General features: G+C 40.2%; 1 protein-coding gene across 9 annotated transcripts in view; it reads left to right on the forward strand.

Annotated features, from left to right (window-relative positions):
• tcf12 (transcription factor 12) overlaps positions 1-27,674 on the forward strand; it is a 122,095-nt gene that overhangs the window by 83,931 nt on the left and 10,490 nt on the right. For 5 of the 9 annotated variants that reach the window (XM_084405281.1, XM_084405276.1, XM_084405279.1 and 2 more), the window contains 7 exons: positions 3,225-3,357; positions 3,618-3,670; positions 19,472-19,571; positions 21,039-21,178; positions 21,288-21,432; positions 21,895-21,965; positions 25,447-25,549. In XM_084405281.1, coding sequence (XP_084261407.1) covers positions 3,225-3,357; positions 3,618-3,670; positions 19,472-19,571; positions 21,039-21,178; positions 21,288-21,432; positions 21,895-21,965; positions 25,447-25,549 — 745 coding nt within the window. Of the gene's footprint in view, positions 1-3,224; positions 3,358-3,617; positions 3,671-19,471; positions 19,572-21,038; positions 21,179-21,287; positions 21,433-21,894; positions 21,966-25,446; positions 25,589-27,674 lie in introns of all 9 variants that reach the window. The other 4 variants (XM_084405280.1, XM_084405278.1, XM_084405275.1 and 1 more) reach the window with 1 other exon arrangement.

A 27,674-nucleotide genomic window follows, 5' to 3' on the forward strand; every position in this document is an offset into this window, starting at 1 on the left:
TGCGGTGAGTTCGAAAAGGCCGGGTAGAGAGAAACGAGTGAGTAAGTTAGGCTGGTGCGTTCATGTTGTTTTGCGTTCCGATTAAAAAGTTCAGAAACGAAGCCTCCCTTGTCTGTCGTTCTTCAGACGTTACAAAGGTATGAATGTTTAAAAAAAAAAAAAGTTTTTACGAAAAATTAAGAAGAAAATCATATTCAGCACGGAAAAAACGAGGACTAAAATAAGCATTATACTCATCAAAACTACTGATTATTTTGACACAAAATCCATCCTTATTTCTTTCCTCAAGAAGACTTCAATTCAGTTCCAACAATGAGTTTTTGACTTTTGCCTTCAAAATCAGACATTACATTACAGTCAGTTAGTTCTGTTTTTACCCGGGACAGATCGAATAGTGTTCCGTGACTCTGCGTTAAGCTGGATTTTTTTTTCCGGTATAGGTTTGAAACTGCTGGGGGTCGAGGAGGGAGAGAAACATTAATTTGTGGGTTGAAAAACTATTAAATCTATAGGCATATATTTTAGTTTATGCAGTTCGCTATAGATGCGGTTTGCTAGTTCTGACTACTAGTAATAGTACACGCTCTGACCATCCAATCAAAGGACGTGAAAATGCCGACGTTATTGTGAGCCTGCTAGATGGCCCCGGTGCAGTCAAATCGAAATCTGATTGGCTGATTAAATCTGACTGATTATCTGATTGGTTAAAGCAACAGTTTCATTACCATTAATTTTAAGCTACAGGCGGCCGCACTATTGATTCTGAAGGCCTCAAGGCAGATTTCTTTGACCCTGGCAACACATGATGGCTGAACTATGATTGGATAAAAGCGCTAACATAAATATACACTACTGGAAGCAGCACAACCAAGAGAAAAGCTATGGAATTAAGAGAATGTACTATTGGGAATAATTTTATACAAATGAATGGAAAAAATATATTGAAGCACAAGTCAGTGATTCTGAGAGGCCAGCAGAGCCCTGACGGTCCACCACTATATATATATACATTTTATTTATAGGCACCTTACACGACACTCAAGGTCACCTTACAAATCTTCCTAAAAACATCAATATGAGAACAATAGACAAACCATATTATAATATACATTAGACACTGAAGAATAAGATATTGCTCAATGTGCAATCATAAATAAGCCTGTTTATATAAAGAGTTTTAAGACGAGATATAAAAGTGTCAAGACTGACGCTTTTACGAATGTCCTGGGGAAGGGAGTTCCACAAATGAGGGGCTGCATAACTAAAAGCCCTTGACCCTACACTGTTTATAATTTGTAATGAAAAATATTACTGAATTACAAAAATGCTACGTACAAGCCTTCTTTATATGGGGACTTTTGTACCGTCAAATTTAAAAAGAAAAAAAGCATCACAGATTAAAATATGTTTGATCATTTCAGATATTGTGTGGCCCATGAATGAGGTTTTGCTTCACAGAAGGACACAATCAGACCTCGTTACAGAAAAAGAAACAACCTGAGAGTTTTTCTGCTTTTTCTTCTCTTTACTGAACACAATTGTGCAGTTATTGATGTGAGAGTGCCAGCAGCTCAGTGAAGTCCAAGGAGAAATCGATCCAATCAGTCTGACCTAGTGATTCCCTCCCCTTCTGCTTACGGTGAACTGCTATTGATCAGGCCTGATCACGGCCCCAGGGCATATCCACACACAGCCAGGGACACATCCTCACTTAAAGGAGCAGCGGACCCAGGAGAGTGAAGGATGAGAGATCCAACAGGGGAGGGGGGGTATACGACAGTGGCCGGCTCAAGCCTCATTAAACCATCTGTCTGATCTCAGGAACTGTCAGCTACCCTGTAAAAAAAACTGTGCTGGCTTAACTTGACAAAACACCCGGTATAGAGCCCATGAAGTCGACAGGGCCACTAGCCTGTCGACCGACAGCCAATTACGTGAGGAGAGAGCAGAGACGGTGGCCCCAAAACCCACCTCTGATGACCGGGAGATTAGCGTAGGCCTCAGGTTTGTAAATGGTTTTCCCGGAGGCTATCGCACCCTTGACCAACATCCACTCTTGTTGCTCGTCCCAGAAAACTGGGTTAAGAGGCCAATTAGAGAAAAAGCCCAATTAGCCTAATCGTCTGCTGAGTTAAAGAGCAGTGTGTGGAGGGGATGAAAGCGTGACGGAGAATAGAAGGAATCAGGTAACAGGACTCATACTGGGAGACCCAGCATGCATTAGAGCGGTTGTTGACTTCTATACTGCACCACTTAACACGAGACAAACTAAAATCACACAGAAGACAACTGGATATATAAATAAAATGTAGAACCATGATTTAAATACAGTGTGTACATGTATATATGCGTGCGTGTGTGTATGTTTGTATATAGCTAAAAAAAAAAAAATTTATACAGCACATTATTTTAGTTTTTACTATTTTATTCTAGCCTGGCTAACGTCAGACCAAGTCTCATTTGAGACTTGGTCTGGGAACCACGTGTTCATTTTCTCGTATTTGAGGCGTGGTTTACGAATGCCCAGAGCCGTTTATTGGGCGCTATGAATGTCTATCAAATGCGCCTGTACGTAGCTCATAACCAATCGCTTCAATTATACCAGATGACGTATGTAGAGTGACAGAAATTCAACGAGGAAAAAGACGATGGGTCAAAGATTTATTTGTGCACGATGGCGTTTAGCGAATATTACCATTTGTGCAAGATAAACATGAGGGTAGAAGGTAACATCGAGTCTGATGCCATGTTGGATTCATAGATATAAACAAACTGCTTCGGTGTCATCATCGTCTTGTTGTTCCCTCCCCGTTCTGTGATTGGTTCCCTTTTTCAGGGGAAAATCTGGTCCATGGTGTCCAGACTGCCTAGCAGCGTGAATAAAATCGCGCTGCGAGCAAGGCAGTATGGGGAAACCCAGGCTAATTTTATTCAGCTTATTTGACTAAATAGTGTAGAATTTTAATATTGGCTATTTATAGGTTGTCGTTCATGTGTAAATAATTATCTTCTTTTCTGTACTGACAGAATTTTAACATTGGTAAATTTCTGTCATTTTTGAGACAATGCTTGCCTGCCATTGGAAAGAGTTGATTACTGTTTGTTTGTTTTTTATAGTTAAAAGTGTTTATGTTTTGCATGCACACATTTACTTTTTTGTTCATTTACATTAGTGTATTTACTGTTGGCTTTCAGCCCTGAACTGTCTTCTTTTGTCTCTACAGCCCAGTCTGAGGTCGGACATGGGTCTGGCGAGCCCAGGGCCTGTCACCACCTCTGGGAAGTCGCCCACTCCATTCTACTCTTTTACTGGCTCCAATCCACGAAGACGCACCCTTCAGGACTCGGCTTCACTGGGTCAGTGCCTGTCTAATGCCCTCAATGAAAAAGCATGACTAAAGCGTCATTATTATGTTTTTATAATAAACACTATAATGGAAATATAATTTTTTATTATGCTGAATTTAAGAATTCCTCGATTTCTGCCACACCAATGCTCTCATATTTGTATTTGTAAACCTGTAATCAAAAAGACATCTGACTGAGTGCCTCCTCATGCTTGTTTATTCTTTTCCCCCCTCAAATGTCTCAAAGTTGTTTTTGTATCCTCTCCACAGATCCTGTGCAAACAAAGAAAGTGCGCAAGCCCCCTCCTGGCCTGCCTACATCTGTGAGTACAGCATCATTTCATCTTCCTGCCATCGCTTTGCTTTAAAAATAGATGCTAGCGCACAAACAGACACCAACAGAGGCGTTTAATGAAAGCCGTTGGTACGGCGGCAAACACATTCTTGAATTTCATCTTATCAAAGCCGTCCTCTGACATGGTGGCACCGTGTACCTGTGCGCGTGTCAAGCGCATGTACACGGGAGGCCAAACCTGCCTCACAAATCAGCTCTGTTGTATTTGCAAATCCACCGTTTGGAGCACGGCGAGTGTAGGTGCACGGTAACGATGGTTGATTGATTTGTGAGGCCGCCCCGTCAGCGCTCGCCTCCCTCTCCTCCCCTCTCCCGCGGGAACAAGGGCTCAGGGACATGAGCTGTCATGCCGCATCCCCGCCACAGCTCTTTTGATGTTTAATTAGTCATTATGTAGCCAGAACAGGAGGACAGACAGAGATTAATAACGTGGAATTGGTGGTAAATTTCCATGGGCGATAATCCCGGTGGAGCACCAGACATTAGGATTCGGGAGGAAGTGTGGAGCTCAGCTTGACTCCGCCTGTGACCCCCGTTCGCCCAACTCCCTCCCACCCTTTCTATATGCATAAATCGCACATTCGAACAGTCATTGTGGGAAAACGGAGGGCAGATAGTGAAAGCCTCCTTTTAGATTTGCCCTCAAACCACAGTGCTGGCTGCAATGAATGCGTCCCCAGATGCAGCAGCTTTAGCACAGAGATCCCCTCACGTTAATACAACAGGATTCGGATTCCTCCCGCAGAACAAAACGAGGCCTTTGAGGGCCGCGTGGCAGCAGGATTAGTCTTCGTGAGCTCTCAATAATCGCACGCAACGCAAGCGAGAAATCAAGCGCGACTCTTCCACGAGGCATGAATAAGAAGTCGCGCAACGCACTTTTGTCTTTAAATTTGTGTTTGAATCGTTGCTTGTCTGGAACAGAGTCGCTCCAGTTGATACGAGACTCGGGGGGGGGGAAATGGGGAGCGAGATACTTTTAGCTACTAATGCCAGAGGAAAAAACGAGGGAAGACAGAAAAAGACGGAGAGGTGGGGTGGTAAGGGGGTTGAGGAAAGATTGGTGGCCTCGTGGGGTACATCTCTTTGTTGTGTAAATGGACATAGGGCTTTTATTTGTCACTACTTAACACATGGCCGCAGGTGCACTTGTGTGACTCATAACTCGAAGCAGCTCAATTCAGCGCAGGGAAGAGCGCCGGGAATATAGAAATCTGCTCTTGTAAGAAAAGGCTGGATTCTCTTCAAAATCACACTCACAGCAGATGAACTTGTATGTCAGTACTCTTGTATCTGAAAAACCTGAATATCGCAAAAAATAATTTGTGAATATTCACGAATTTGCAGCTTTTCCATCTCATGTGTTCAAGAGAACAAAATCGTCACTTTTTGGGGAATTGACGCAAAATAGAAATGTAAATCATAATTACTGTGGAAACCACTATGGCTGTTTAACTGAGGCCTAAACACCTGGTATTACAGTAAGTTGCATTTTGGCCAATCGGATCACAAGTGGACGATGCTAAATACAGGTGGAAACGGGGTCTAAAATGATTTGAGCTTGTCCACTTTCGACCACTTCAAGAAGTAGTCAAAAACGCATTCGACCGGATTGCTGTCGCGGTATAGCCACAAAAGGATGCCTTCTTACACACGGATGCCTTCTTACACATACTTAATGCGTTAACATTATGGGAAGTGCGCTAGCCAGACGGGATTTAAACTTTGTCGGCTGAAGATCCAAATTTAGTTTGAAGACGAAAAACAACGTACCAAGCACAATGTTCTCTCACCATTCCTCTAACACGCACTCACAGCGTTTTGCTTGATCTTGCAGCTATCAGAGCAATAACGAAAGCTGATGCTTCGTATTTTTCCATCGTCTCCGGTCGCGTTCATATGTAAATTGCACAAGCTTATTTTGTCCATTAGATCGAAAGATCTGAAAAAGCCGTACATTTATCCACCCTTCAAAGAAAACAGGACAGAAATGGTTGAAAATGGACAAAAGAGAAGGATTAAAACACCAGATGTAAACGGGTGTCTCCCTCCTCTACTTGTGACCTGATCGACCAAAACGCATCTTAAAATCAGGTGTAAACAGGCACTAAATGTAATGGATTTAGAGCACATAGAAAAACCTTTTTTTTTTTTTCATTAGAGTTTTTTTTTATTTGGTCAGGAGTTTTATAAACTGGATTAAAACTTTATTAGTAATTTGTGGCAAATGCCTTATGCCTTATGCCCAAAGTGCTCTTCAGTTTTGACCAGAGGGATTAGCATACGAGTAAAGCCGAATGCAAAACCTTTCAATACTCCATTTGATAGCGTTCACAAACTCAATAGAAAGTTTCATACTTGTCTAGTGTCTGCTCGTTTAAAAACTCGTTTAAAATGAATCCCCTCACACAAGCACCTATGTTGTTGAATCTCCAGTAGTTTGTTATAGTTATTGTTCCGTTTTATCATTTTCTTTTTCGACTGTAAAACAATAGGGCAGGGCAGTTTTGTTACCTTGTGGACAAACTAATTTGTGCAGAAAAATTCAAGGCGCAAGTGCATTGTGCAATTGTAGATGCATGTGTACAATATGCACACTCTATTCTGATGATAAAATGTATATCACATGCACTATACACGTACTCTGAAGTGTGTGTAACAACCAGAGTGTACTTTGGGCTTGAAAAAGACAACGAATAGTAGTAGTAGTAATCTAAGTGAATTTTTTGATCCGCATGACGCAATTTATTGTGATTTTCATGTGCTTTTATGCAATATCCTACTAAATTGGATAGAAACCCAGTTATTGTAGATATAACACAGCCACTTGACTTTATGTAAATCTAACCCGTTTAGTGTAGTGCTTTTGGTGACAGTAGTCATCATTGGTCGAGAGATGTTGAAGGGCTAGTCGTAAAACCAAAGTTGTAAATGTGGGCTCTGGTAGCCACGGCGGCACAGGTGCACCTGCAGAGCCACGTAGGGTTGCTGGGGCAGCTGTGTGTGTGTGTGTGTGTGTGTGTGTGTGTGCGCATGCAGTGTGCAGGGTACCTGTACAGTGGGCTTGCAGCTGCAGATGCCTCTGAAAGCTTTTGCTTGTGTAAGCAGACGAGCCCCACTAGAGGCCTGTAGAGCTGCTTGATAAACAAAATGAACACAATGCTTCCCATCATCAGACCCTCTGCAGGGAATACAACCCCCAACTCACCTAAAAATACTTTAACTATTTACCTCTTACCAGCTCATCTCTTTTTTCTTTTTTTTTTTAAACGCAACACGACTGATGGATCGGCCTAGTTTATGTATGGATTGTAAATATTTATGGAAAAACATAGAAGAAGACATGGCAGCAGATTGAGGACGTACAAATATTTATAACCGTGTTTGATTTGTGTACTTGAGGGAACCTTGTTAACCCTTGAACTGCAGGAAATGGTTTAAAGAAAGATAGAGGATGTTTATTATACGGTCTTTAAACACTTGGAGATTAGACATAAATATGTCTGATTTTTTTTTTTTTTTTGCTTCAAATAATTGTTTAAATGGGTTTAAAATAAGATTTGGCCCAAAAAAATCATATTATGATTTATATAATAATAATAATTGTTATGATTATTATTACATACATTACTATTATAATAATAATATTTCACTGTAAAATAAAAAAATCTAGCATTTAATAAAATTAATAATTTTATTTTACTGCACAATAAAATAATTACAATACAAAAATTTTCATCTTGATTTATAATTTTTTTTGAATGTTAAACCATGAAACTTTGATTTTGGCGGATAACTGCAGGGAGACCTTAAATCTTCTCCTTCGTTGACTACGTTTATAAATGCTTCTCATTATTACCAATGTAGTGAAATGGGTGGCATACGTCACATTCCCAAATTCATGTTATAAGCGACCCAAACTCAGAGCAGATGCAGTGTGTGCGGATCAGCATTTACTGTGAACCAAGCCACTCTAAGACGCTGTTTGCGTATAGCCACGCTTCACTGTAAAATGTGCAGCGTACATCAGTGTTATTTTAGTATCATTGAAATGCTATTATAGTTTTTCTTAATATTTTGAATTAGATCATTTTAGCTAATTGTTGTTTTGTAATTTTGAGTAATTTTTTAAATGTCTATATAGTTTTTAGTTTTAGTTAGTACAGAAATTTTGTCTTTCGATTTTATTTCAATTAATCGTTCAACCCCTAGACATTGTGTGGATGCGATTCTTAGCAGTTTTGCCACATGATGCCTTGTTGTTAACTAGTTGTTTTATTGGCTGGTAGTGTTTTCAGGAATCTCTGCTCGCAGATGAAGGTGGGGTGCTCGGCTCGCAGCTAAGAGCGTGGCAGACGCGTGTTCTGCATGTGTGTTTGGCGCAGCAGAGCAGCGACGCTTTCAGGCAGCTGTGTGGGCACCTGCTGAAGGACCCCAGCCCTCCTGACAGCCGTTCTTGTACTGCGGGAGAAAAAGAGAGAAAAGAGTCATGGATGGCCCCATGACTTTGGGCGAGTAACTACATCTTGTGGGAGATTTATACTTGGCTAAGAGCCTGGAGCTGCAGCCTATGTGTGTAAATAACCAGGCTTTTTTTAAACACCCTTGTCACAGGCACGACTGTTTGATGTGACAATGGCTGCACCGGGGCGCCGATGTTCAGCCCAGAAGAGATGATCGGAGGAGAGAGAGAGAGAGGCAAGGAGAGAAAGCAGCAGGGAGCATTCGCCTTCCTTCGGGGCCTTTTGCATGCGAGAACACTGGCTGTGAATGACAAAAAAGATTGTCATTTGCTCTTGACAGATCGCTCAGGCACCCTCGCTCGGGCAGAAGTTGCACTTAGCGAGGAAACGAGCACCAGGAGAGAAGTGAGAAGACGGTTATGATCCACTGTGGCGACAAGGACACGAGACTAGCGCCCAAAGCTTGGAGGATGTCATCTTGACTAGAGCTTCTCCATTCAGAAGATGCATCGTGCATTTTTGACTAGACAGCCATCTACAGGCCATGCAAGCTAAAGCAGGTCACCGATGCCACAGTGAGCTTTTAGTTTGTGGTTCTTTTGGGTTGTTTCCATCTCCTTTTTTCCCCTACTCTCTTTGAACCCCCTGCCTCTAATGCAAGGTCACAACCTCAACCTGGCAGTGAAGACCCTGTGTAGTTGGACATGCCTTGGGATAAAAGGCCCACTAAAGCCCTGTAAAGAATAACAGTACAGTTTGATGTAGGTCTTTCATGTGGCCACTGCTCTTTGTTCTGGAGAAAATCGCTGTTCTCTTTTTCTTTTGTGTTTCCTCAGCGCTGGGTTTTTATGGTCTCACATCTCTGTTTTAAAGAGCATATTCTACAGCTAGATGTATTGATTAAAAGGTCTATTTGGTTTGAGATCTCTGAGCTTACAGTCTTGTGCTCTTATTCTGGGTCATTCTGTATTCTCGCATGACCCGCACAATCAGACGGTATCAGACCCACACAATCCTGTGGCTTTTAATAGCTCTCTTGATCTTCAGACATTCTACTTCCTCCCAAACTTATCTTATATTTAGGCTCATTATGTACCACTTGTAACCATGTGGCTGTCTGAGGTTTGTCCTCTAGGTCATCAGGCCATAATCCTGCCACCAGAGGGCAGTGCACTGGGTCAGTGTGTGTGTGTGCGTGTATGTGTGTCTGTGTCTGTGTTTAGTAAGCTGTACTTTAGGAACAAAATTGACTGGAAGAAATGAACTGCTTCTGAAAACTCTCTTTTGGTAGTCCTCAGATAAAAAGGAATAAAATAAATATTTGTAAAAAAATTAATAATTTTTAACCATAAAAATTCCCCAAAAATATCTTATAGAGTTGTATATACCACAACAAAAACTAATATGCTATTGAACATAATATGTTTGATCACTTTTATCTTAAAAAAAAAAAAAAAAAAAAATATGGCATGTAGCATTCAGTTATTTTGCAAATAATTATAATTAAATTATTAAATTATTAATTAAATTAAAATAATTAAAATAATTATCCAATTAATATATAATTATATTAATATTTTTATTATCAATATGATTTGATTAGATTATTATTTGATTGATCAGTTTAAAAATTAATGTTTGATTATTAAATGTTTGATTAATAATGACAACATCAGTTCAATAGGGTGCATTAGCACTGCATGTTTAGCACAGATCCAATATTTGTATTTTATTTTATTATTTTATACATTAACTTAAATTGCATTTACTGTATACCTCATAAATACATATTTTTATATTTTGCTATCATTACCTTATTTTTAGTATCGACTTTTGTCAAAATTAGTCATAATTGTAGTCATATAAATAAAGAGTAGTTGTCTACAGTATGTCATTTAAATAGGTTGGTAAACATGTGCGTGTGTGTGTGTGTGTCTGAAAGGATATGAGCTCATCAGATAAGTGATTAGATAGATGCTCCTGGTTTGTGTCTGATGCTGAACAGAGACGTGCCCACCTCTTTATCAGTTTAGGACGAGGGAACGAGTCTCTTTATCTGTTTGGGCTGCTGAAAGTTTCCTCAGACTTCAGAGCCCTTAAACATGAAGAGCACAAACAGCAGATACATGTGTGCCTTTCAACTCCAGTTAGAGTGCAAGAACACCGCATAGGAATATGTTCGACGCGCATTCAGATTTCAGATATCCTTAAATAGATTTTGTTTGTATTTGCGTGAATGCACATCCTTACAGCCGTGGTCCCTTTTAGAGCGTGCTCTGTCAACAGTCAGAGCTGATTATCTTAAGATGTGATGTGTAAAGCACAGCTAATCTGAGCCGCACTGCCGTGATTTACCTGGCTGGAGTGAAGCCGGCACGTGAGCCCCAGACACGCTGGTTGTAGGTCAGTAGACAGCAGATGTCACATGTAGAGAAGGTGTTCACTGTGGGCTGTGGCTGTTGGTGCAAGCCAGGTAAATGGGTGAGCCGCTTTCTTGTCGATTGATGTCACGCACATCGTAATTGGATGAAGACCTGTTGCTCAACTAGTGCGTTGGCCCAGACATGCAAAAAGGCTTCTAAACCTGAATCTCTCTCCTGAACCTTGATGAAAGGGCCTTGGTGGATTTATCGTGTCTGGAGGAGATGCTCGCTAAATACTGGTGTTATTCTATATATAATGTTTATGCCGTTTTTTTTCCGTGTTTTGTCTAGGCGCTATCCTCAGGCAGGGAAACATTAATCATTACAAGCACATAACCGAATGCTCATAAGCCCACGAGACCCATGGAGAGATATTTTCCTCCTAATGTGTTGTGATGAATGGCCTTATAGAAACACAAAGATGTTAAATTAGCTTGTATGGGCTGAGATGAGCTTTCTGCATGTTTCTAATTTGCGGGCGTGGGATGTGTGTGGGGATGTTGATGTGGAAGTGTCTAGTTTACAGATTTATTAGTGGGACAGGCTGTCTGCAGCACCTATTACATTTAAACTCCGTAATCCCACACAATCAGTGCAGGTGAATCCCAGACCTCCTGCGTCTACGGTGTGTTGAAGAACTGGGTTGGCTCAACAATGTCCCAACCAGGTGCGACTCGACAGTTCAGTGTAATACATTAAGTTTCCAGCAGTAAGTTTTATGCCCTTACTAAAAGAAAAATACTGCAGAAATATTCTTAAGTGTGTTTCATCAGTATTTTTGTATTATTTTCAAGTGAAAAATACATACACTGCTATTTTTCTGAAAGAAATTAATACTTTTACTCAGCATGGATGCATTAAATTGGTCAAAAGTGACAGTAAAGACATTTACATTGTATTGTGGTTTCAATGTTAAACTGCACAACTGTTTTCAACATTGATAATAATCAGAAATGTTTCTTGAGCAGCAAATCATCATATTAGAATGATTTCTGAAGGATCATGTGAGACTGAAGACTGGAGTAAAGATGCTGAAAATTCAGCTTTGCCATCACAGGAATAAATTACATAAAAAAAAAAAAAAAACAGTTATTTAAAATTGTAACTATTTTACAGTGTTGATAGTGTTTATCTTGAATAAATTATATTTTTCTAAATGCATTGGCAAGTAATATATATAAACTGAAATAAGGGCTGACAAAGACATCCTGTTGCGCTTCTGGCTGGTTAAGGCAAAAGTCGCTTTGCCTTAGTAACTAAATGTGACCAACCATGTTCAAGTAAATGTCCAACGAAACTCACCCGTGATTGGTTATGTTCACAGTGGTGATGACCATAATGAAGTTATGTGTGGCAGCTGTGTGGAAATCTTGCGAGAACAAAGCAAACATGCGTTGTGAACTCTCCGGACATGTGTCCGTGATTTGTGATTTCATTTCTGTCCCTTTTCATTTGTCTCTTTCATTATTTTTTTCCGTGATCTTTTCCTCCCAGCAGTGCATTCTTTATCTGGATTTGTTTTATGGAGCCTTCAAGCATTCCTCCATCATGGCCGTCTCTCTCCTAAAGAATCGAATTGAAACGGCTCCAGGTTTAAAGTGGTAACAGCCTGTCGATCTCAACCACCTTGCACACATTTAAAAGAGTCTCACTCAGAGAAGAAAAGAGAATAAATAATAATAGAATTAGAGGGGAAAGCATAATAAAGTATCGTTTTCTGGGAAGGCTTTCATCTTTCCATAACAATAATGTTGTGGATGGTCCGAGGGAGGATGGTGTTTGGACTGGGAAGCCTGCAGTGACAGACATGAAAGGGCCCGTAGTGGAGTGGGCTTTAAAGAGACCGATGCCACTACAGGTCAGCGTGTTCACAGCACGTGGACGACCTTGGCCTCCCCGTCTATTTTTGCACCCCTGTCCATTCATTCTCAATGACTGTGTCCAGCCTTTTGCTTTTGCCTCCCTTCCACTTCCACCCTTGCATTTCCCTTCCTTCCCCTCATTTTCTTCTTCCACCCCCAGTGCGCCTGTCATTTGGGTTGTGTACCCTACCGCCGCCTTGGTCTATGGGCAAGAGGCCCGTGAAAGGGAGCGCTGGGTACAATGCGAGCGAGAGGAGGGGACGTCTGAGGAAATGGAGCGTCATTGCTCTCGGGTCTTGACGTCAGGCTCGGCCCCTCTGCAGCTGTTGGATGTGTTCAACAGCTCTCTGTTTGCTGTCACGCCACTGTGGGGGACTATTAAAACAACAGCCACAGGTCGCAACTTTCAGCACCAGACTTGGTTAAGGGCAAACAAGTGCGTGGCGTGAAACTCAAAAGCACACATTCATTTCAGTATATAATATATTATGATGAATAAGATAAAACTTACTGTTGAAAAGTATGGTGTCATTAAGATTTTTTGTGTGAAAGTCACGCAAGTCAATGCTGCATTTATTTGATTGAAAATACAGTAATATTTAGAAATATTATTACAATTTATTGTAACTTATCTACTTTAATACATTTTCAAATGCAATTTATTCCTGTGATGGCAAAGCTGAATTTCTTATTATTATCAAAGTAGAAAACAGTGCTGCTTAATATATGTGGAAACCGTTGTACATTTGTCAGGACTGTCACTTTTTATGGTATTAAGTATTAATATATATATATATCCCTAAAATGTCTTTTTTTTTTTCATTTACAAGATTATTGATGTAGCGTGGAAATCCTCTCCATATCCTCAATCCTACCCCTCCATAAAATAAAAACAATAATCACTAAACAAAAGATTAATCAGCTAGGGATTTAGACCAGTGTGTGTTTCTGTTTCTGTGTTTGTGTGTACCTCAGTTTAGTTTTTTTATTTCATTTTCTGTAAAAGTACAGACAAGAATCAACAGGTAAATGAACATAACTAGTCATTTCAGTGTTTTGCTCGGCCCTTATTCGCACGAAAAATCCACCATTCTAATTTCCTTTCTGTCTCTTTTTTTTAAAGTACAAGTCAATCCACTTACTCATTTGTTTTCTGGCCCTCCCTCGCTCTTTATCCTCCATCTCCCCCTCCTCTCTTAGCCTCAGCACTTATGAGGCTTTAGGGGAGCCGAGCTCTGGGTATTGGTCCGTCGTCCTCCTCCTCCTCCTCCTCTTCCCATAAGCCCTCCCCCTCTCTGCCGGCTGAGTTGGTACGGTCCTGCTTTGCATAAGTTGTCTGTGAGTAGATCCATGTGTAGGGGGCCAGCACTGAAGGAATTAGTCCCTTGTGCAGCGAGTGGATGTATGTGCACTGAGCGGGTTGGTGAAAAGAGATCCTCTGTATCTGGCTCCACGTCTTTCCCAGCATCTCTGAGGCTTTTATCATGTATTGCGCCTACCCCGTGCCTGGAATGGGCAGCATGTATTACTACAACGGAAAATCGGTGAGTGCCTTCTCTCCCTAGAGGAAATGTGTGCAAGTAAACATGTTTTTCATGTGCACGGTGGGCTGTCGGGTTTAATGGAGTGGTGAGCCGTGTCAGTTCAGTGTGTTGAAACTGAGTTGAGGGTCTCGTTGCTCTCGGCGTTGCCCGTGTATGTGTGTGTGTGACTGCTGACTGTGTTTCCATTACCTCAGTCTGAGCTAGGTCAACATTTACTTTCATTTGCTGTTTAAGAAGTGTGAGTTGTTACCCTGATTTTGACTGCTGTACAGAGTTTAAAAATTAGACTGAGTATCTGAAATGTAAATGTTTTAGTGACAAACTGTCACATCTGCAAGTCTCTATTTTCTTGATAAAAAGGCACTTATTTTGGAAGATTACTTGGTGTTGGCAAGTTGTGTGTGACTGATGCTGAGCTTGTGTCTCACCGTCAGCTCTGAGCGTCCGCTTTGCTGAGCGCTGAGACGGGCTCACAATAATAACAAGTGGGAGTCTGGGAGTGATTAAGGAATAGAGTCTGTCTGTTGAGGTTTGACTTTCCTGTTTGCAGATTGAGCTCAGAGCAGCAGCATCGCTGTTCCTCCATCTGTTTTTAATCAGCCAGGCATTCTTCTCAATACAGGAATCCTGATGGGACTCCTAAAGCTCTCCACCACAGGCCCTTTGATTTCTGTGTGCCTCTCACGATGCCTGTTTGCCTGTCTGCGTGTGGCTGTCCGTGTGAACGCTCGTGTGCTGAGCGTTTGTCAGGTGCTTGATGATTGGATTGGTGGTACGGGCTCATGAGACAGAGGAGGTGGCGACTCGAACCTGCACTTGTGCCTCACGAGTGGGCGTTTGGGTTTACTTGAATAGTTTCGGATAGGATAGAAAAACCTGATTAAACTTTTATTTGGGAATGACCTGAAAGGTAAAAATTATTCATATAATTCGAAAAACGACATCAATTATCACTAGCTGTGAATGTGAACGAGAAAGAAGAGATGTTACACTTGAACCTGCACTTGTTTCTCACGACTGGCTTTCCTTAAATAGTTTCTGAAAAGATGGCAAAATCTGATAAAACTTACCTTTAGGGATGACCTCCCAAGAAAATGAATGAGAACAATTAGAAATGTATATAAAAAAAAGAAAATTATATAATTTGTAAGAAAGTCTGGTATGACCTTGCTTAGCTAGATAACACGATGTGTGGGTGGGTTTAGTTATAGTTTATAATAAATGACAACTTTTTGGGGATTTACTCGTTTAGGAATTTTTTTTATTTTTATTATTTTTATTATTATTATATAATTTATAATGATATTATTTAAATATTATTGTAATTAATAATTATTATTCAGGTTATTGTCAGATTGTAGTATATATAATTAGCTATATAAAAACAATATCTATGGCATGTCCTCATTTAGATGGCCAAGTAAACATGAGTTGTTGGGTGGGGGAAGGGGGGAGGGGGCTAGAATGCTCCACCTAGTTCCTTAAAAGTGAGTCGCTGCTCCCCAGACAATGCAAAGTAGAGAGGAAAAAGTTTCAGGTAGATTTCCCTGATGTCTTTCTCTCTCTGTCTGTGTGGGGCTCTGGAGATTTCTCCATCTGTTTGCTGGATTTAAGAATGATCCGTTACCCGCTTCATAAGAGCTTGCTTATTAAATGTTTTATGTTGCTCTCATTATTCATGCTGCTTTTCACAAGGGCGGCAGCAATCATGTTTGCACAACTTTCTTACATTTCCAATCTCGTTTCCGGGGACAAAGTGAGACCCCAGCTTGTGTTTTCACTTCTTTTGAGGTCACCTGACAGAGTCCAGAGTTAGCTTTCCTCGTAGGCCATTATGACAGATCTCTTTGTTCCTGCACCACAAAGCTCACTTTGATCTTTTTATATTAAGTATTTCCAGCCTTGTAATGCAGGCTGGGAGGAAAGAGAAAATGAGGAGCATGTGGCTCACTCGGGTCAGAGTTGAGCTTTATGATCCAAAGCAGTGGGTAAATGCCCAATAAACCCTTCCTTGTGTTGCTTTATTTATATCTTGGCACACAGATATCATTTATTTATTAAATGTCAGATGCTGTGAGCATCAACAAAGATAAAAGTCACATTGATTTGTTTGAATGTCAGGCTGGTACCAATAATTTTATGGCCGGGCCCTGGAGGGCAAGCGGCCTCCCCTGCTTTGATTGGGTCAGTTTATGACGTGTGAAGTATTTTATTTCCTCTCTGCTGTTCTCGCTTTAATTCACGTATTTCGAAGTGTTTGTCTAAGGTGGTAGCTTTTCCTTTAAGATTTATAGGGCCTTCTGCTGAAAAATAGTGCTTAGTGCTCTTTTTTTTTTTTTTTTTTTTAGATACATACTCCTTACGCCTTTTTGAAGGTTTTGTTCTGGTTGAAAGTTTGCATAATGAGTCAGCACCGTCTGTAGTTGTTCAAAGCAGACCATCGTGTTGTTTTTCTCCTCTCGAAAGGCTTCCACCTGTATCTGTAAGGAACAAAATGCTTTTAAGTTTCAAACTTTTACCGTCTGCTCTTTGTAGACAGACTTGGCTTTAAAAGTCAAAACGTGTCCCTTCAGGATAGAGCTGCTGTGTTCAATAGGGGCTCATTGTGCGCGAGTAGCGTGCCTTTTCGCCTTGATAAGTGTGTTAGATGGGAGTTGAAAAGGAAGGCCCTCGGGCTGCGATCCGACTCCAAACAAATGACATGCAGAGGCAGGATATTTTCTTGTCACTCGCGGTCCCTCTGCTCTGAACCCGTCCTTGTGGGTTATTCTGTTGTTCTGCCTTTTTTTCCTCCCTCTATAATCATTTCTTTCTCTCTTTCTCTCTATTCCCTGCCTCTCTCACTGTTGTCATTGGGCTTATCCATATGTTGACAGTTTAGTGGTTTTTCCGTGTGTTGTTGTGATGGATGTGGTTTTCAGATCAAAGGAAGGTGTGACAGGCAAGAAAGGAGAGGAAAAACTCATTTCACTCATCAGCGTGAGCCTTCGTCTCCATTTACTCACACAGGAATTGAATAAAAAAATACTATTTATATTGCTTTTTGTTCGCGACTACATTTTAATGACAGATGGAAATGAATTTAGTGATTTTGGAAATGTATACAGGGTTGCTGCCCTAAAAAAATCATGTCATGTAAAAGTGAATATATATTCTTTTTTTGGGGTATATTAAAATGTTTAAGTGGATGTAAATTGCTCTTTGTGATTGCAGTCTCTAGAAATTATTTTTTAAAGTATTTTATAATCTTTTAATGATCTTTAAAGTCTTGGAAATGTATTGGTTAAAAAAAAAAAGTATGGGAACTCCAAATATACACCTCTATTAACTCATTTATTTCCACAGTTTAATTCCATGTTCAGTATTTAAAAAATAAGTGCAATGAGGGAAAAGATGTAAACGTGGGTGTTTAGATCAGAGGGTCGTGAATAACTGACAGCTTCCTAATTAAAGCTCTGGTCAAAGGAAGCGTTTCCTTTGCTCTTTCTCTAGTGCTTTCTTTCATTCTCTATCCTGGTGGTGGAGCGGGGCGCCGGTGTTTTGGAAGGTTTATTAACGGGTCGGCTGGTTAGCTCGGGGTAAAGCGGACAATTAGCATTATCCGCTGCCATATGCTGCCCATTGAGCCGTGAGGCGGAGACAAAGGGCCCTCTCCCATGCCGCCCTAACCTGAGATCACCAGGGGACTTCCAGCACCCGGGTCACATGTGTGCGCCTGCACACCCACGGGAGCCCGTCGCAGCTTATGAACACACTCACTGCCAATCACATGGGCCCGTACTGCCGCCTCAGCAAGGTGCCCGGCCGCACACAGCTGGCTAAGCTGACTGAAAGGCTTTAGATGTTGATCGTAATGCAGAGTGTGTCATGACATGCTGCAGCCGTGTGTTTGTGTGTGTGATGAAGGGGATCTTTGCGTACATCTGAAATATTAATGAGTAGGGGGATCTGACAATGGAAATTCAATGCAATTAATATTTGATTATAATTACTCCTACAATAATTTCCAGTGTATTTCATGTTCATTTCTTACTTCTTAATAAAGTTAGTATATTATTGCACATTTTTAAGTCAAATTTGTTGTCATGAATGTACGGGTTATCTTACAATTCTGTTGTTTTGGTAAATAATTATGAATTCATAAAAATAATGAATAAATGAATGTATCAGAATGAATTCTGTTGTTTTGGTCAATATTTAACTAGAGTGTAACTAATTATGAATAAATAATAAATGTAATCAAATCAAAACGAATTTAGACAAATTTCAGATTTTATGATGTATTATGTCATTTAGTAAAGAGTTGTATTTATATCTTGGCACACAGATGTGATTTAATTATTAAATGTTAGATGCTGTGAGCATCAACAAAGATAAAAGTCACATTGTTTGGATTTGGTGTAAATAATTATAAATTAATTATTAAAGATAAGTTAAACTAATTTAGACTAATTTCAGATTTTTATGTATTATGTCATTTAGTAAAAAAAATTTAATACAACTATATTGTCAGAACAAATATTTTTATATTTTTCTATATATTTACTCCTCTTTGCCTTGTTTAAAAGATCAAGTCTGAGAGCTTTAACATTATATCATGTGGTGTGATTTTATTCTATTTAAAGTAAAAGTTGCTGTGATGTTGAGAGATTGTGTTTAACTTGAAGTAACTTGAAACACATTGGGCTGCACATCTGCTCTTCGTTACGAGGATTGACAGTGCAGAATTTAAACGGCAGGTGACGAGGACACCTGACAGTAAAGACCTGAGAGAGTCTGTCTCGCTCAGTGACTGACAATGAGCGAGACTCTCTTCAACATGTTTACCTAGCGTTCTTTTCCATGTCATACATGCTAGTGTTTTCTCTCTCCCTCTGAGAGGTTTTGTCCCATCTGGTGCAGATGAACTGGGAGAGCCACATTACTGGGCTGTAGCCTCATGTCTTTGATCCTCCTCTGCTGGAATGGGCACTTCTGCAGCTGTAACCACTGCCCCGCTGGCCCGACCCTGTCCAACCCCAAAGCTCCTAAAATACACTTGTGTAAACACAAACACATATGCACCCTAACGCCCTTGCATATTAATTCATTTGTTTTGATGCTTTTGTTCGGCGGGCGTGCATGTCGTCGTCATTATATTACAATTAAGCGCTGAAGCGCGCACTACACAGCAGATAATCCTCCCTTTTTTTAGAAGACTTCTAAATTAGCCATCTGTTACTACAAAGAATTTGTAAATTGCCCATATGCGTTGCGTTGCGTTGCATCGCATTGTTTGTGTTGTATTATGCAGTCAGGTTTCGTGGTATGTGTGAATTAGGCCGAGGATATGAGGATACGCTTCATGACATGAGCTTGTCTGTACGGTAGTCGCTCTGTTTATAATAGATATGAAAACAGCAGCCTACGTTCCCTCACACCTGTCTGTAAGCAGTTGTTCTTGGTCATGATGCCTGATTTTGTTTTTCTTTTTGCAGGTGTATGCACCATCTCCCAGCTCAGAAGACTTCAACAGAGACTCTCCATCCTACCCGTCCCCCAAACCCCCCGGCAGTATGTTCGCAAGCACTTTCTTCGGTCAGTCACAATTTTTTTTATCATTTTTTTATCATTTTTTATTTTTTTGTATAATAAACTTTTTTTGTTTGTTTTTAAGGCCAGAAACATACTTTATACAAATATGCAAGTACATACATGAATGCTTGGCCAAAGCATTGCAAACACACAGTTTTGTTGTATACAAACACAGTTTTGTTGTATATCGCATGCATCCTTGCATTACTGTGGCGGTAATTAACCCCAAGTGTGCTATAGAGATACCCTCAAATGTGTGTTTGCTGTCAAACTAGCTGTGTTATTGTACTACATGTATGTCCGTACTACATCTGCCATGTTGGCTTTGTCATGTGACCTACAGCGTCATTTGCGTCACTTTACTGGGATCGTAAAGTGTTCTTTACATGCGCACTTCAGAATCTCAGCGGAAATAGCACATGACCTAGGTACATTTTGCCTTCTGTTTTATGAATACTGTGAATTCAGACATACTACTCTTTTTATGTATTGTTTTTCACCTACTGTATAGTAGGGAAATAGGCATATTTCAGGTGCAGGACAACTGAAAGAGAATACGAAATGATATTCTCATTGTGGTCTGACATATTTCATAACGCATGAAATTGAGCTTTCATAGCTAGATGCATTTGCGTTCATATACTTGCATAGAGTATACTTGCCAAAGACCGAATAAACCTTATTAAAAAAATTAAATAAACATTGACTAGTTTCTAGGATGTCACAGAAACTAGAGCATCCTATGCATCCTAGAAACTAGTCAGCTAGTCATGCAAAGTTATAATATGGACAGTTCATTAACAGGTCTCGCACGTATATGTAATTATCGCACGTTTAGTAATTCTAAAAGCAACTCTTCTTCCAGTCTACTTTAGTTTTATCAATATTTTCAAACACTAAACAACTTCTGGTACGTTCCTTCCTCCAACCCACACATTAAACCCTGATATTTTTTTTCACAATTAGGGAAGCCTTCTCTTTACATTTCAGTCACTGCCTATCATGCTACCGACTTCACAGACTTAAATAGTAAACCAACCATGCGTATTCCAGCTTTGCCAATCAGGACAGATAAAAATGATGTGGCCATTTCCAGCCGTGTGTTTCGGACTGTGAGGAATTTCTCCTTTAAAAATTGAGGCGGAAGCAAGTGAGCAGCGGCTGGCTGAATGTTATCTCAGCTGCGCTCAGCGCTTGGCTCAGATTCAAGTGTAAAAGCAGACTTAAAGAGAGGCCGGTCTGTTTGACATCCTCTATCCAAAATAAGGAGTGTGGGGGTCAGGCTTCGGCTCACATATCAAACTGTGTGTTGTGTTTGTCCTTGTTTATCAGCATTATTTATTACATTACTGTCACCTCGGTCTCGCTCACAGTTTAAACCTTCCTCGGCAAGAACTCATATTAAAACTAGAAAACGAAGATATTTCCAATGCTTCAATGTTCAAATTTTATCGTTTGTTGCATAATCAGATGGGACCCACAATTCCCCTGACCCTTGGAACTCGTCCAATGGGATCAGCCAGCCAGGCTATGGGGGAATGCTGGGAGGATCTTCATCTCACATGCCACAGTCTGGAAACTACAGCAACCTGCACTCACACGACCGCCTGGTGAGAACGCTTTATGGGTTCAGATCAAATGCAAACCTTTTATGTAGTGTTCATAAAGCTAAAAAAGTTGCTCTTCCTCTAAAGTTCCCATGTTCTCTCTCTGTCACAGAACTACCCGCCACACTCGGTGTCTCCCACAGACATCAACGCTAGCCTGCCACCCATGTCCAGCTTCCACCGCAGCAGTGCCAGCAGCTCACCCTTCGTCACCGCGTCTCACACCCCACCTGTCAACACCGCAGAGGGAGTCATGGGTACGCTGTCCTGCACACATCACAATTATATTGTTACTCTTGATTTATCATTCTTAGGAAATATTTCACAGGAATAATGAACATTTTAAAATGCATTACAGTAGAAAATCGTTTTTTAAAACTGTAGTCACTACAAAAAAAAAAAAAGCATCCTTGTTTGTATATATATATATATATATACATACATACATATACTTTTTTTATTATTAATTTAAACTTTTTATTTTGTTTTGCCATATACAAAATATATACATCAGTAATTTTCTTCACCCAAATATTTGTGAAATATCCCCAAAGATTGTTGAAAAGTTATTTATCACTTATTTATATCAGCACTTTTTTAGATCGATCAGGTCACACACCTGGCACCAGCTGCTACTCGCCTATAAAGAATGCATGACACTAATGTCTCTGTCAGCTCTGCTCTGATGTGAATGCCGTATCTCTGTGTGGTCTTTGTAGCTGCTGCCAACCGAGGGAATGCCACTGGAAGCTCTCAGACTGGAGACGCGCTGGGAAAAGCCCTAGCTTCGGTGAGATCCTTCTCCATTCAACCAGACCGATTAAACCATGCACTAACCATTTCAGAGAACAGGGATTTCCTTCCCTCCATATACATCCCTCCGTCTTTCACAGACCGAGGAATGGATTAAAGACATTGCGTTATTATTTTAACTACTGAGTTGGTATACGGTTTCAGGCATCGTAAACATACCCCATGTTGTCCGACTTGCTTTCGGGATCTCCGTGTTGTAGACGTGGGCGAGATTACCCGACATAATGGTGCGGTTAATTCTTTAAAGGGACAGGACTTGTGCTCTTAGGCTGGGTATTAGTAGCAGTGCAGAAGGTTAAGAGATTGAATAAGGTCAGAGGATCTGTTTGTGGATGTTTCTGGACCTAAGCCCGGATAATTGTGCTCTTAATCTCACAGTATACAAGAAAAGGAGCTGTACATAAAAGCCTGTGGATTATTCATTGGTTTGGATAATGAGTGCTGGCGTTCGTGCGAGTTCCTAATGTGTCCCTGAAACTGGAGCTTACAATAACCTCTAAAACTTGCTGAGCTTAACTTAAAGACTTATTTAGCTCCTAAAAAAATCCTGCAGACTTGCTTATCTTACAGTAAGTCACAACAAGACTTTTTTTTAAAAGTAGGAACACATCTGGACTGATTCAGCACTGTTTTGGACGGGAGCCGTAGACTCACCTCTCGGCTGAGGACAAGGACAATCTTTTTATAACCGGTTATAGCGCCCTCATCTACATTTTTCTCCTCAGAAAAAATGTAATAAGATACTGTGGGTGAGGCTACGAGAGCACACTCTGGCACACAAACAAACACAAGACAGTGCGACTGAAAGATAATCACAAATTAAGTCTTTTTGTATTTGCAGACTCAATTCTATTAGCATGATAAAGCTGCGGTGAAACGGACACGGTCGGGCTGGGGTGGAGGGACGAGGGGAGGGGGAAACGACCTAACTGCTGCGGCTCAGCTCTGCAGGCCGTCCATTGTGCCACTTTTGTTTAGGTTCCTTTTGGATGGTTTGTGCTCATTGGGCCCCCGCTGGCGGAGAGCAGCGTGACTGATGAGGGGGCGGAGATCCGTTTGTTGTTTGTAAAATGAGTGGTGTTACACTAGAGATACAGCAGTCAGCCAGGACACTCCAAATGGCTCGCTTTCACTCATTAGGTCAGCAACCGTAAGAGGTCTTGAAGCACGAGGGCGGAGGGGACGGACGCTTGCCTGGCACGTGTTTTACTGGTTAACTGTTAAGAATCATCTAGATGCAACTCTCATGAAACATACAGTTTGATCCAAAAGTCTAAAGATAACATGGGGGAAAAAAAAGGTTTAGGATTTTGTCAGCTTAAAAACAAAGCAATGCTAATATTTCAGTTTCTACACTGCGGCACTAATTAAATAAGTACGTTTTTGACACTGATCATGTGACTCTTTGTGCAGACGCAGAACATGATCATCAGGTTTTAAATTAACTTGTGGAGTTTATGCTGCCCAAGTGGAAGATAGACAAATCAAATACGAAGACATTATGAAATTCATATTCATTTCCTAGTCAACTTTTCACTAAAATTAGTATGCTGATCATTTAATTTGTGAAGAATAAATGTGCACTGAATAATAAAAATGCTATATAAAAGCATTGTATATTACACACATTTGAATCTTCAATATCTGTTAATATCACAGAGTATTTCTTTCTTTGTATCTCTCTGTATATCACTCTCACTCTATAATCACTTGCCCCCTCTGTCTCTTTCTCTCTCTCTGTCTACTCTGAGAGATGAATGTACTAAAGCCCCAGGCAGGATTTGCAGAGTTGATTGAAACACAAAAGTGTGGCATTCAGGATTTAATAAGAAGATTAATAATGATAGTATCCGCATTTTGATGTGTTTTTAAGTCAAATGGACTTCATGATCCCCAGCAAGTGATGGCCCACAACTTTATAGCTGTTTTTCTCAAATCCTTCCAGATAATTGGGATCAAAACCTGAATATTTCATAGTGGTTTCCATTATGGGACCAAAAACCATTTTAGCTGAATGCAGAGCATGGCTTGAATGTTTACTTTCATTTGACATTTGGCTTAACCAAAAAATCCCTTTTCAGACAAAAATATCTGAAAAAGATAGGATGCTCGCTCAAACAACATCAGTCAGGTGGGGGGAAAAAACTACCGGCAGTGTTGCACAATGAGGCGAAGGCATCGGTTAGTTTATTGTGATGTGGGCAGGACTGTGCCCGTCTCAGCCGCTGTTTATTGGGCAGGCAGGGAGCGGCTTTATTACCTCTCATCCATAACTGAAGATGAGCCTGAGACGCCCTTTTCCACACAGCCACGGGCCAGACTCATTCACTCTAATGAGCTCCAAAAAGAGAGATTAATGACCATGTCTTTTCTCTCTCTTTCTCTGCATCATCCAGCTGCTTTTCTCTGTTCCATCTCCTCCCTATTATGTATCAGAAGTGACGTTACGGGCGCCATGTAAGCAGAATTTGAGGGCGATCTGAATTAGGGCCTGGCTGTATGATAGTGTATTCTCATAGAAATGTGTTAACCAATGTTTTATATATCAGATTTTACAACGGCTTCTAATGTTGCTCGTCCAGTCATGATTTGTGTTAATGTAACTGTTTTGAATCTGTTAACGCAGGTGTGACACAATGTGAAGCATTTTTTAAAGACAGAATTAATTTCTTAATAATATTATCTTTTGGTATACGTCTGCAACCCAGTTATATATCAGTAAAAATATAAAATAAAATAAAATAATAAAACAGACATTACTACATGGTTATGTTATGTATAACACATTTGATATAAAACATTTGTGATATATACTCTCACTGTTTGGTTTATGTCAGGTATAAATAAAGCAAAAAATAATGAAATAAAACATTACTACATGGTTATGTAATATATAAAACATTTGATATAAAACAATTGTGATATACTGTCACCGTGCTGTAAGAGTTTGGACATTTTGTCTACCTCTAATGTGAATTATTACCACCACTGTTTGTTTAGCCGTTTTTCCCGCTCTCTTGCAGGGTTTCTGATCTTGTGTGCTCATGTGGTTTCACTTTTGATGTGCGACATGTAGCGGGTGTGTGGCGCGGGCCCAGGCTTTGACTTAATAACAACCACAGATGTGTCAGAAAGCCAGAGAACGCAGGCTGGACTGCAGGTGTCACACAGCATTTAGAGTGCAGGAGGGGTTGGTTTTTTTCTGCAGACATTGTAAAGGGAGGCATAGGCTGTTAAAAGCCCATATGTATTCTGTGAGCATTTTTTTATTTATTTTTTTACTGCTGCTCTGCTTGTAAAATCAGCAGAATTGATGAGCCCATTTTGGCTGAGCACAGACTGAGGGATGCTAACCGCAGCCGTAAAGCCGCGGAGGGAAACGACAGGTTGCATGTTTAAAAGGTTGAGTGTGCTACCTCACAGACTGATCTCTTTCTTTCTCTCGCTCTTGTTTGCAGATTTATTCTCCTGACCACACCAGCAGTAGCTTTCCCTCAAACCCCTCCACTCCAGTGGGCTCTCCCTCTCCTCTGACGGCTCAGGCGGGCGCTGCCACAGCAGGTACAGTGGTGACGGCCAGCGGCCCCACAGGAAGGGCAGGTAGAGCACCAGTCTGCCTCTCTGACCCCACACACACATCCACTCCATATACCACACCCTCACTAGGCCGTCACGCAGTGGCCCTAAAAATGTATGAATGTGTGGATCGTATAACAAAATACATGCAAGCAAATTGGTGCTTAAAATCACTTTTGTAATTTCCTTGTCATTTAATTAGTCCTAAAGCAAGAATGGACATTTTCCATTAAATTTGACCAACAATATAAATTACTTTTATCATTTGAAACCTGTAATGTTTTGTTTGTGCTAGTAAGTGTCCTTTTGCTACATTTTCAAAAGTAAATGCTTATTAGGCCCCAAGCCCTGAAAGGGCTGTTTTCGTAAGGATTATTATTATTATTATTTTGTCAAGGTTTCGGGCACTTTTGAGGCCCTTAACGTGCTCGAAAACTCTTGAAACTTTGCACATAGGTCAGAACCCGCGTGCTGAAGCTGGTACCCGGGCGTGGCAGGGGGGCTCAACAGCGCCCCCTTGAACAGGGTCCGAAAACTTGGTCCATATATCAAACACGCTTGCATGTAATAATATGAAACTCGGTACACATATAGATCTCATCGGGCCGAACAAATTTGTTCTAGGGGAAATCCGTCTAGAACAACTTGGGAAAAGTGCCTTTCCCAAAACTGAAGTTTCTTTAATGTTTTTTATAGCACCTTAGGTACAACAAACCATTGTTTGCTTGCTAGTTGCTACTATTGTTAAACTCCATTAACAAAACAGTATTGTTTTACTATTTTTTCCCCCCATCTAATGCATTCATATATTTTAATAGGGCTGTGAATCTATTAATCTTTACAGGAATAGATTTAATTACATGGTATATGCAGATTTATCAAATCTAGTATAATAGTATTTATTAATATTTACCGAGAGAAGCCGTCGAATGAGCATAATACAAATACATTATTGTGGCAGATGACTGAATTATTAAATGTACACTACTGTTGAAAAGTTTGGGGTCAGTAAGATTTTTAAGTAAGAAATGTATACTTTTATTCAGAAAGGATGCATAACATTTTTCAAACTTGACAGTTATCAATAAATTACATTTTAAAATATATTAAAATAGAAAACAGTTATTTTAAATAGTTATAATATTTCACAGTATTACTGTTTTTACTGTATCGAGTAAATGCAGCCTTAATGAACAAAAGAGACTTCTTTCAAAAACATTTAAAAATCTTATCGACTGGTAGTGTACATTATAAAAGTATTGTTTTATTTAATATATTGTTTTTTTCCATATGATTGGAAATTAATTGGACATAATCTTATCACTGACCCACAGTCTACACAGCAATACATTTTGTAAGTCGAGGTTGTCAGTCAGTCTGATTTATACTAATGGGCTGTTCACACAGGACACATTCTTGTATTCTGTCTGCTCTTTTTAATTGTTGGTTTATGTAAAACATCCATTAAAAAGTCATATTCTTTTTGGGGCCGCTGCACAGGCTGAAACTCATTTCGCACATTTAGACAGACCCTCAACACAATTCACATTCTTAACATGTTGTTTGGTTTATCATTTAGAATAGGCAATTTATGGACAATCATAATAGTGTAGTCTTGTATATGTAAACATTGCATATGTAAACATGATCTGTTAAAAAACATTGATCTGAGATTCTGGAATAAGCCCTCGTCTAATGAACAATCATAGTGGTCTGTTCTTCACTGTAAGAAAAACTATATCAAACAATTCATTCTGTCAGCTCCCTCCCAGTCTCAATGTCACACTGGCGCGGCGAGCTCCGTTCTCTTCACGTAAATGAGTATAAACACACTGTCCCTCAGCTGCAGAGATTTAAGATTGTGTCGTGGGAGTTATGCCCTGGTTAGGGGTGGATAGATAACCAACTACTGTGAAGATTTTATCTGCGTCTTACAAGACTGAGGCACAGTCATTTTACATGAAAAAATTAAAATGTTAAAGCTCAGAGAGACAGACGGAGATACTAGTTGCTACAAATGGCAGTTTCGCCGCCGGTTGTTCAAGTGAGTGGGCAGTTGTGTGTGTTCATTGATATAGTGGTCACAGCTGTGTCGGTGTCTGTCCCGCTC

The sequence above is a fragment of the Rutilus rutilus genome (assembly GCF_951802725.1).
Source record: "Rutilus rutilus genome assembly, chromosome: 3".
NCBI classification, from domain to species: Eukaryota; Metazoa; Chordata; class Actinopteri; order Cypriniformes; family Leuciscidae; genus Rutilus; species Rutilus rutilus.